Here is a 10,653-nt window from a genome sequence, read left to right as displayed (position 1 = left end):
ATAAGATATTCTTCATCCTGCCTCCTTTTCATCATGGTTTTATAAATTATATAAATTATATATATGAGGATGATGAAGTAAGTTTTGTTGGAAATATCCATGAATGAAATAAATATAATCAATCAATAATACTTGAATACTTATTTGGGAATTGTATATTTGATTTGCATGATAGTTTGGCAATAGTGACACCTACTGGAGAAAATGAGTTACACAAGACGTACTGGTCATGTGATTTTTTTTATTTGCGTGAACACCGAAAAAACAGAAACACGAGGTGTCACACAGGTGTAACATTGAGAAGTGTTTGATCAGAAAATGTCTCCTGAATCCTGATGGGAAGGCACACGGTAGGCTATGTTTGCATATATCTGGGTAATCATTTATTTATAATTAAAGGTAGCCTACTGTGTGTATTGATTTCAGTTTAATAAGCTAAATGGCAAAATCACTTCATCACGAATTTGATTGTACTTTTGGTTTATTTTCAGTTTTTCTGTCACGGTGTCCATTTGATGTTTGTGATTAGTAAGGATTAGTTGATAATTTACTCACCCCGATGTCATCCAAGATGTCCATATGCCTGTCCATGACTATGGGGTGAATTGTAACATTTCACTCCTCGTGTTTGAAACTAAACCATGCATTTTCTGTTTGTGTTGCAAAGATAATAGCTATGTCATTTAATAGCAGACACTTGTAACTAGTATGGATCAAATTTTGAACACATGCACTGACTTCAAAGTACTACAAGATATAGACAGAAAGGTCAAAATTGTTACAACCATCCCCGGTCTCCCCTACCTGTTTGAAATAATCCATAAAACAAAACGCGATTTGATCTGAGGCACTCAAATGAATAATCTCTGTTACTCTCGCACTCGGTCGCTCCGCCCACGACAGTGTCTCGTGAATATAAATGTAAGCGCCACCCATTGGATCCAAATATTTCAGGAACCGAATATAACAGTGTCAGTGTGATAAAAGCGGATAGAAGTGAAGGTAAGTGTCTGCACTTCTGCTATCTCCGTGTTATTATTAGCTATTATACCGCTGATAGAAGCGGGGGCGCGCATCCAGTAGGCTATCAGTCAGTTAGAAATAATGATACAGCTGTAAAATTAATAATAATCTCTTCATGTTGATTTGAATGTAACGTACAGTAACGAATATGTTATAGATTATACTGTTTGACTCTTAACTAATGCACAGTCATAAATATAGCCTAGGCTATACAACACGTTTTTGTGTGGCTTTTTATTCGTGCCATCGAGTTGAGAGTAAGTTAGCCTATAGGCATACATTTTCTATTGCAAATTATATTAACCTGTAAGCATAACAACTGAGACTGAATTAGCCTACACTCTTAGAAGAAAATATTCTATATAGCCTAACCTTAAAAGGTTCTATAGGCGCTACGTATTTGGAACCCCTAAAAGGTTCTACACTCTTAGAAAAAAAGGGTTCATTGGGGTTCTATATAGAACCATATGGTTCTTTACTCAACTCCAAAGAACCTTTTATGCTAAAAAGGTTCTACAATGCCAAGAAAGAACCCTTTCTTGGGTTTTGTTTCACACACACACTCCGTTTGCAGTGCGTTTTTTTCCCGTCCCATGTTAACAGGTTAGAGCTTTGGTTCAGCGCATGATTTGTGTTCAAAATGAACACCGATTGACATGAAAATGTAGTAATCTCACCATAAATGCATTTCATTAAATCATACTGCTATTTTTCACAGTCATATTTTTACTTTAAGCCCGGGGTAAAGCAAAGAAAACGACACCTTACCCCCACAAGGTCAAGGAGACATAGCTAATGGCACTCGTCTCTAGTGGAGGTGGAAAAACAAGTGTGACTGTTACAGAGACACGGGTGTGCCAACCAGGCGTAGCCACGGGTGTGCGGGTACCACCGGCAGCTGGCACACAAATAAATAGATGCCGAATTATTTTTTTAAATGTCTTAATTTTTTTTCTTAACTTGGGCTATTGTTGTTTACTTACAATATTTTTAAATTTAAAATGTAATTTAATGTTTAAAATATTATCGTTAATAAAAATATCTGCTGACATTCGGACTGCCAACCAATCCGCAAGCAGCCGCTGACTGTTTAGCAAATGTACGATTTAGCAAACATTTGTACACCGGTCGTATGAATTCATGCGAATTAGCCACCTCGTAAAATTCGTACGAATCTTAATGGTGGAGTTTTTCGCCTGAAATATAAAATAAAAAATTACGGATGTCATTCTAAACCTCTACGTTCTGCCTTTAAACGACATTTTAAAGTGGTGACCATTGACTTCCATTGTATGGATAAACAAAAAAGCAAACCATTTTTTTTAATCCTTAATCACTGTTTGGGTGACCCCACTGGACTTTTCCTTCATTTTTTTAAAGTGTTACCTTCATCTCAGGGGCATGAAACTCTGTGACTTTTCCTAAATAATCTATCTAAACGTGCACAAAAACTGGGCTTGATTTGGTTGTTCTAAAGGTGTGTAATTTTTTTTAACCTTTTTAAGGTGTTTGGGGTCAAAATGACCCCACATTGAAAATGAATGGGAAAATTAAAAAAATGACTTTTTTTTATTTTGTTTGTCAAAAAAAAAAAAAAACCAAAGTGCATAAACCCAAAGTGGAACGAACTTTCTCATACATCTCATACACACACACTGCATAATAATAATAACACACACTGATAATTCTGCAAAAGCAGATAATTAAAAATATATATCAGAAAACAACAACAAATTCTAACTCTGACAAAACTACAGATTTTTTATGTATTTCAAAATGTTTAAATAAATATTCACAACATATATATCATATTTGTGAGGAGAAGTTGAAGCATCAAGAAAAATAAAGTGAAAATGTCTCTATGGCCCTCTCTGGATACATGTGGTCATTGCACTTTAATTCCGTAAATAGGTAAAAAACGTAAAAATTTCCACAAAAACACAGCATAAATGTATAGTTGAGAAGTAAATTTAAAAAATGATATATATTTCCTTATGCAATCGCTCTCCAAACATCTTAAGTGTTATCCTTTTTTAACAGTGATTAAGGGTTAATCTTTAAAGTGAAGATGTTCACATTTGATCAGTTCTTGCTTTCCTGAACCCATGACCTTCACTGATAGAATTTCTCAAAATATCTTCTGTTTCATTTTTGGGGCGATCAAGTCATTGTCTCATTATTAAACACCAGTTTGTGTGTTTCAGCCGACGAAAAGCATGGCATCTCCATTCAGATCCCTCGTGGAAGATTATCCGAGATACCTCAAATCCTTCGAGCTCTATCGCCAGCGCTCCTCTGAGCACCAGTGCATGCAGGACTTCATTCATAACACACACCCTGACGTACTAGCAAGGTGCTTTATCGTTCTTGATGATAAATCTCATATTTTATTAATTTAGCCTGGCAGATTTAACAATGACAAGATATAATAATATTATCTTATATTCTCTCTCGCTCGGCAGCATTGGAGGGGGAAGACCCATTCTCAATGTATTAGGAGTTGGGAGTGGAGCAGGTACACTGTTTATAAAAACCGAAATGCTAACACTTTACAATAAGGTTATTAGTATTAACTAACATGAAGCAATACATTTGTTAAAGTATTTGTTAATCTTTGTTAACGTTAGTTGATAAAAATACAGCTGTTCATGTTAGTTCACAGTGCATTACCACTGAAATATTAGATTTCTGTTTATATCATAATTTCATATATCAGATTTGCATAACGTGTGAATTCTCCTCTTATTTCCAGGTGAGATTGATCTAGAGTTGCTCGCGCAGCTACACCTGAAACATCCACATGTTAAAGTCCACAATGAAGTGGTGGAACCAAACAATGACATGCTGCACAAGTATAAAGGTGCCAATCATCTTATTGCTGCTTTTAAGCGAATCATTATTCACTTTTATAGCGCTACCAGTCTTTTTTCTTTTATTCTAAATTTAGCTCGGGTATCAACCACTCCAGATCTTGATCACATTAACTTCACATGGAACGAGATGACAGCATCTGAGTTTGAAAAACACTGGCAAGAGAAAAACTCTGGGAGAAAGATGGACTTCATTCACATCATACAGGTTTTTCATTCATTTCATCGACGTTGATTGAAGTTATATTATTGAGGTCTGTATATCAAACATGTTTGTAGGATATTAATATCAGTGTGTTTAACAGATGCTGTACTATGTCAAAGATCCAGCGGCCACTGTCTCGTTTTTCCGGAGTCTGCTTGACAAAGATGGGAAACTCATGATCAGTCTGGCGTCAGGTACGGTTATGGGTTGGGAATCAATTCCAATTCTAGAATAGGAAACTTAAAGTGGAAATGAAGCAGTCAAGTTTACATGATTTATTAGTAAACTGATTTTCCCTTTAATAAAAAACACGATTAATGCGACCATTTTAAAGAAAAAATTATGTTTTGGGCCCAAAGTCATTACATATTGAAAATAGTAATATCCTATACTAAACCTAAACTAATCTTGACAAACTATATATCATTTGAAAGCTTACAATCTCTAGTTTACACTTTTGGTGACTGATTTTCAAGAGAAGCTGTAATTTATCAATTTGCAACAAGAATATTTTCATACTCCTATAAAGGCGTGTTCAGACATTTATTTTGAAATAGTGGGTTAGGGTTAGCCACTAACCCTAACTTTGAATAGTGATGAACATGAAAAATCATGAAAGAATGGTAGAAACCTCAGTTTGTTTTCATGCCAAGACTTCAAAAGATAGCATCCATTCAATTCTTTTAGAAAAAAAGGTCTGAAAATGTTTTAAATATAAAGAAAACAATAATAGATTCATCATTTGTGACGTGGCAGCGAGCTATAATGCACATACGCCTTTGTGTTTCTTAGAGGATGAATTCATTTCAAAATCTTGCGATGGATTATCACGATTAATACCGTTCCAAATTATCCTACATCCTATCCTGGATATATATAATCCCATGGTAACTAGGGAGCCTACCTCAGTCGTGTCCTCAAGAGTTATGCGATCAGTCTATCCCGATTCGTGTTCTATTATAAAAATAATAGATTTCCCCTCTGTATTATAAGTCTACATTTTGTGGTACTCTTCAACCGTGTTCGCTATACAACAATCATATAAGCTCAATATATATACATGTCATACGCTGCCTCTTTGGCTAGGCTTAATGATCAATCAAATCTCATAGTGATTATTCTCTTTATCATAAGAATGCTCATCCTCGGTCGTTCTCTTCAAGCAGGATCTCCCCGATCCGGGTAGAAGAATAAGACTCGTACTCAGGAATCCAAGGTCCAGTCAGATGATTATAATAAATGTTTAACAATACTTGTTACAGATTATAATAGAGTACTAACTAACAGATAGATACTAGCTAGGCTTCAATGGCTTCTTGCATCTGGCACGCTGGAGATCCAGATCTTTTGTCAGCAAGGTTGAGCGACGAGTCCGTCTGATCCTTCTTCCTTTAGTCTTGTGTCAGCTGCACTTCAGCAAACAATAGCAGGCTGTTTTTAATATCAACAACAGTTTCAATCAAGAGCAAATATGATCACAAGCAGGATACATGACCTGCCTCTTTCTATACACGGGTTTCTGTGCAACGTCATCACGTAGATGCGCGCGCATCTAAGAGGCAGAAAGCAACAGTCTTTACGGCTATATCTAGCAGAAGCAGAGATGAAGCGGAGCTGTTGTGCTGTAAACTAACCTAAATGCATAGGGTATGTCATGTTTTTATGATTTGCAAACTTAGTTGGACAATTTCATACTAGTCAACTAACTAACTTTTTACATAATGTTATATTAATATGCAAATGAAACACAAGCAAACAGATTCAACTCTGAAATTGCAGTTTATTATTGAGTCAACAAGAATTTACAAACAATGCGAAATCTACGTTAATTACAATGTTCTTTTACAGAACTCGGCATAACATATAGCGGTCTTGCCTCTTGGATGCGCGCGCATCCGGTATTGTTTGTATACAAGAAACCTGTGTATACATTAAGTGGCTTTTCATAGAATGTGCATGGCTTTTAGAAAACATAATTATCGCAAGCAGCGAGCTTGGTCTCTTATCAACCGTAGTAAGCGAGGCTGTGGCTTGTGCTTGGTTTCTATCAACCGTAGGTTGTCTCTAGCAAGCGTGGCTGTGGTTAGTATACATCATCTTCTAAAAAGTCCCTTTGGCATGTGGTTAATGTTGAACCTGACTAATTGCTACAGAGCTAAGACAGTGGTTATTGTTTCACATAACTAAGTGCTACACACTGTGCAGTACACAGTAATTTCCTTATTCAGCAATACATTTCAAATGGCAGGGCCGGATTAACCATTAGGGCAACTGGGCATTTGCCCAGGGGCCCAGGACATCTAAGGGGCCCTGGGCACCGTCAAATATTATGTTAGATTAGGGGTGTGCGATATCACGATTTTTGATCGTGGACGATTAAAATGTCTCCACGATCTGCTTTTGAAGAAATATCGTAGGATCGTGCATTCTATCAGTTTGCAGTTCTGGCGCCTCCGTCTCAACATGCTGTACAGCGCGACGTATATCCACATCAAATGCAGAGGAACGGGACACTGTAGTTTATAAAAAATAATGAATTGCATGTGCTTTAAAGCCTTGCCGGTTAAACATGTCGTTCGCTGCTGATGCGCTGTTCTAACGGGCGCTTTTCTGAGCGCAATAACGTTACACCCGACGCGCGCACATGCACTAAAAGCCTGTCTAACAGCGCCTGTTACTGGACTTATCTTTCGAGTCTTATTGCGCTAATACTGTCAAATACACACAAGGTTTACATAAACAACGTTGGTTATGTCCAAAGTGAAAGAACAGTAGAAAAAAATAAGAAAAAAATCTGATTGTCAAATGTGTGTATATAATGGCGCTTTTCCACTGCACAGTACCAGCTCGCCTTGGCTCGCCTCACCTCGACTCGACTCGCCTCTGTTTGGTTTTCCACTGTGTAAAAGTTGTACCAGTACCTGCTTCCAGGTACTTTTTTTCGTATCACCTCCGGCGAGGTTCTAAGCGAGCTGAGGCGATACTAAAACGTGACGTGACACGCGGGAGACTGCTGATTGGTCAGCGAGAATCGTCACTATTCACTGCGCCATCATTGCACGCGCCAGACGGAGTATCCTGAATAACCCCGGCATTTTTAAATAGTTTTGCCAGAGATTGCGTGATATACCCATTACTAATATTAAGTAAAACAGCATACACTCGATTTCCTCCATTGTCCTGTGTGTGTGGGTAGCGGGTGTGTGTCGCGTCGCTATGACGACCACCAGGTACTATTGTGGAAGTACTATGCAATGGAAAACGGAGCGAAACGCGAGCCGAGCCGAGACGAGCTGAGAAGAGCTGAGTCGAGTCGAGCTGGTACTGGTAATGGAAAAGCGCCATAAGACTCGTCGCGCGCAGATCTTAAAGAGACAGTAGCCCTAATAGTAAACATGCAGCCGCTTGTCCTTAAAGGGATAGTTACCCAAAAATAAAAATGATGTCATTATTTACTCACTCACTCTAATGTTGTTCCATACATGTATTAATTTCTTTCTTGTGCTGAACACAAAAGAAGATATTTTGAGGAGTGTGGCTAACCGGGCGGTTGCTGGTCCCCATTGACTACCATATAGGAAAAAAACTATTATGGAAGTCTCTGGGGTACATCATGTTTGGTTACCCACATTCTTCCAAATAACTTTTATTTTCAACAGAAGAGGGAGACTTATTCGGGTTTGAAACGGCTTGAGAGAGAAGGCTAAATGATGACGATTAATTTTTTTTAAACAACAAAATACAAAGAGCAAATCCCTCACTCTTGACTGAGAACTTTAATAGTAGCTTTAATAAGAATAAATGTACAATTTATACAGTGAAGTCTATGTTGTGTTTTATTTTCATATTTCATATCATTTAATGACTATCTTCAATGCTGTTAAATACACATGGCCTACTGTAGCTGAAAAAATAAAGCACTGTTTATTTAATTTGTATAAGTTAGTAAACAAGTCATTGTGCCCAGGGGCCTCTGAACTCTTAATCCGGCCCTGTTAAATGGTTATACTTCTTAATAGTCCAGATAGTTCCCCCACATTGGTTGTAACATACTGAGCTGTGGTTTTCTTATTATGTCCTTTTCTGGTCTTCTCTCGAGATTGGAGATCAGGGGAAGCGAGTGAAATGTCATGGCCTTTGCTTCACAACAATCTGCCAATCTTTTGTCAAACCATCCTATACTTCTGAATAGGATGTGTACTTCATAAATTGTATGAAAATTGTAAAAATAATGGTTCAGATCACTCAAACAACATATGGAAACAGAGGCGCCCTTATATGGGCAGTAATGTCCACTAGTGGAGAAGTGCGGTACTGCGCCCAAACTAAATCTCACTGAAAGCTGATTTTTTGAGATATCAAACTAAAATTAGAAACACAACTTGTTTAGATTTTTGCCTTTGATTTTTTTTTTTTTTGTTGCATTTTTAGAGTCCTCCAGGTTTTGAAAATATATATTTTATATAAAATATGAATAATTACATTTTTAACATTGTACATTTTCATAAACTCAAACTTCTATAACTTTTTTTCTTTTTAACTTTCTTAATTTATTTAACTTCTACAAAAATCTGCCAAATGTCTTCTTTAAAACAAGACCAATCTTTAATCTATATTCCATATTCTGGACTTTTCCTGTTCTAAGAAAAAAAAACGACCTTAGTTTTGCTTCTGCTCTTCATAGGTGAGAGTGGATGGAGCAAATTATGGACGACGTATAAAAAACAGCTCTGTAACGCTGAGAACAGCCAGTGTGTCACGACAGGAGATATGAAGACCTTCTTGGATTCTGAGGGCATCCCGTACCGTAACTACGAGCTTCTGTCCCAGATGGACATCACCGAGAGCTTCACTGAGGGAGATCCGCTGGGAGAACTGATGCTGGATTTCCTCACCGAGGTCAAAGAGTTCAGTAAAAATGCTCCCAAAGACCTGAAGAAAGAAGTGCTGGACTTACTGAGACATCCCGACTGCAGTACAGAGGTGGACGGCAGGATCCTTTTCAACAACAACACGGGAGTATTAGTGGTTGAGCCGTAAATATAAGGCAGTATTTATATCTCCACAAGATCTTTGAAGTTAATATTCAGTCTTCTGAACCGTTTTGACTCCGAGTTCCCTGTTTGTCCTCTACAATATTGAAAGGCCTCTTGACTTTTCCAGTTATTCATGATTTTTTGCTGAGGTGGTGAATAAAATAAGAAATATCTTGATTTTTCAGTTGTCTAATTGTAAGTAATTTTGTGGCCCCCTTTGGAGGTTTGCTGAGGCCCCCTAGTGGAGATTCCTGGTTGAGAACACGGGTCTATTGGAAGTATATGTGTATTTTCACATTTTTATGACTTTAATATCCAAGTTGATTGGTCTTAAATTTAAGGCACCTTTTTTTTTTTTTACAATGATATAACAAATACATGCGTTTTTTTGTTTTGTTTTGAGGCTGATCTGCACATTGAATCATGTTGGGTTTCACAATGTTCTGCGGTTTCTTATTAGCTGTTTGTCGGCACTGATGACTTCCTCAGCACTATTTTTGCTTTTCTTTTTCATTTCCCGGTTTGAAAAGTTTGTGTTGTGGATGTGGTGGGCGGGTTGTGGTGTAAATGAAGCTCCGCCTTTAAGTCTTCATAAAGTCAGTGCATCACTTTCACAGCCGTGACTTTTGACTTGAACTCTCATGTATGCAGACGAATTTTCTTTTATTTAAATACATTTATTGGACTATATACACATTTATATCACATCGAGCAATGCAAAACTCCAATTCAGGAGTCTCACAGGAGTCTCACAGCAGACTCACAGTCATTCATATATTTCATATTAATCTATTAAAACTTTACACAAAAATATTTACTAGAATCAATGTAACTAATGATATAATGCTAATAATAGGATTAACAGATTTGCTTGATTGAATTCAGATTTTGTAACTTTTTAGATGAACCCTATAAAAAAAAAAAAAAAAGCCACCAATACCATTTACTTTCATTTGAATCATTGTCCATAAATTAAGCTGATTCAAGTTTTTTGAAACATTTTACAATAAAGCTTTCATTTCATTCTACATCATTTATTAAAACCCAATCGGACCCTGCTGCGTCCATTACAATGGACATCACTCAACTTTTTTACTTCTGGAGCATTTCACCTATAAAGCATGCAGTCCATGAGATTGGACGTTTGTCATCCAATCAAATGGCAGTAAAGCTCTGCATGTAGTAATTATAAAAAAACACTATTGAAGAGAAGCATGGCAGCACTTCACTCCAAACACAGAAGAAAGCAACATTTTCTATGGTTTGATTACATTTTTTTGGATATCTTTGCCAGTTTTTCGTAGTTTGTAGAAAAATGTAACTTATTAAAGTTAAAAATTTATTGTAGAATTGTTTTAAATCAGGATTTTTTTCAAATGTGTCTGTCCATTAGAATGTACAGTGGGTTCAAAAACCTGTTACTGAAATCACATTCCAGTAACTGAAGTCCAGTAATGCTGAAATTTCTTATATAAAAATGTCACAGTACTGATACATTTTTGAAACTTTTTCATTTGCA

At 36.8% G+C, this 10,653-nt stretch overlaps 1 protein-coding gene across 2 annotated transcripts; it reads left to right on the top strand.

The window, feature by feature from the left end:
• Nucleotides 1–247: 247 nt before the first annotated feature.
• LOC306986399 (histamine N-methyltransferase-like) lies at nucleotides 248–10,047 on the top strand. 2 transcript variants are annotated; one of them, XM_079589599.1, is made up of 7 exons: nucleotides 248–350; nucleotides 3,228–3,376; nucleotides 3,486–3,538; nucleotides 3,776–3,883; nucleotides 3,971–4,101; nucleotides 4,199–4,292; nucleotides 8,783–10,047. In XM_079589599.1, the coding sequence occupies exons 1-7, from the start codon at nucleotides 336–338 to the stop codon at nucleotides 9,136–9,138; spliced, it is 906 nt and encodes a 301-aa protein (XP_079445725.1). In that variant the 5' UTR covers nucleotides 248–335; the 3' UTR covers nucleotides 9,139–10,047. The 2 variants fall into 2 exon arrangements, with proteins under 2 accessions (XP_079445725.1, XP_079445726.1); XM_079589600.1 differs by lacking the exon at nucleotides 248–350 and adding an exon at nucleotides 944–1,002.
• The last annotated feature ends 606 nt before the right edge of the window (nucleotides 10,048–10,653 follow it).

The sequence above is a fragment of the Phoxinus phoxinus genome (genome assembly GCF_949152265.1).
Source record: "Phoxinus phoxinus genome assembly, chromosome: 18".
In the NCBI taxonomy this organism is placed as follows: Eukaryota; Metazoa; Chordata; class Actinopteri; order Cypriniformes; family Leuciscidae; genus Phoxinus; species Phoxinus phoxinus.
Note: the sequence above shows the minus strand (reverse complement) of the source record. Positions and strands in the feature narration are given on the sequence as shown.

Coding starts and splice junctions, on each gene's coding strand:
- LOC306986399 (XM_079589599.1), top strand. Junction 3,539..3,775: donor AGGAGTTGGGAGTGGAGCAG/GTACACTGTTTA, acceptor TCTTATTTCCAG/GTGAGATTGATCTAGAGTTG. Junction 4,102..4,198: donor ACTTCATTCACATCATACAG/GTTTTTCATTCA, acceptor TGTGTTTAACAG/ATGCTGTACTATGTCAAAGA.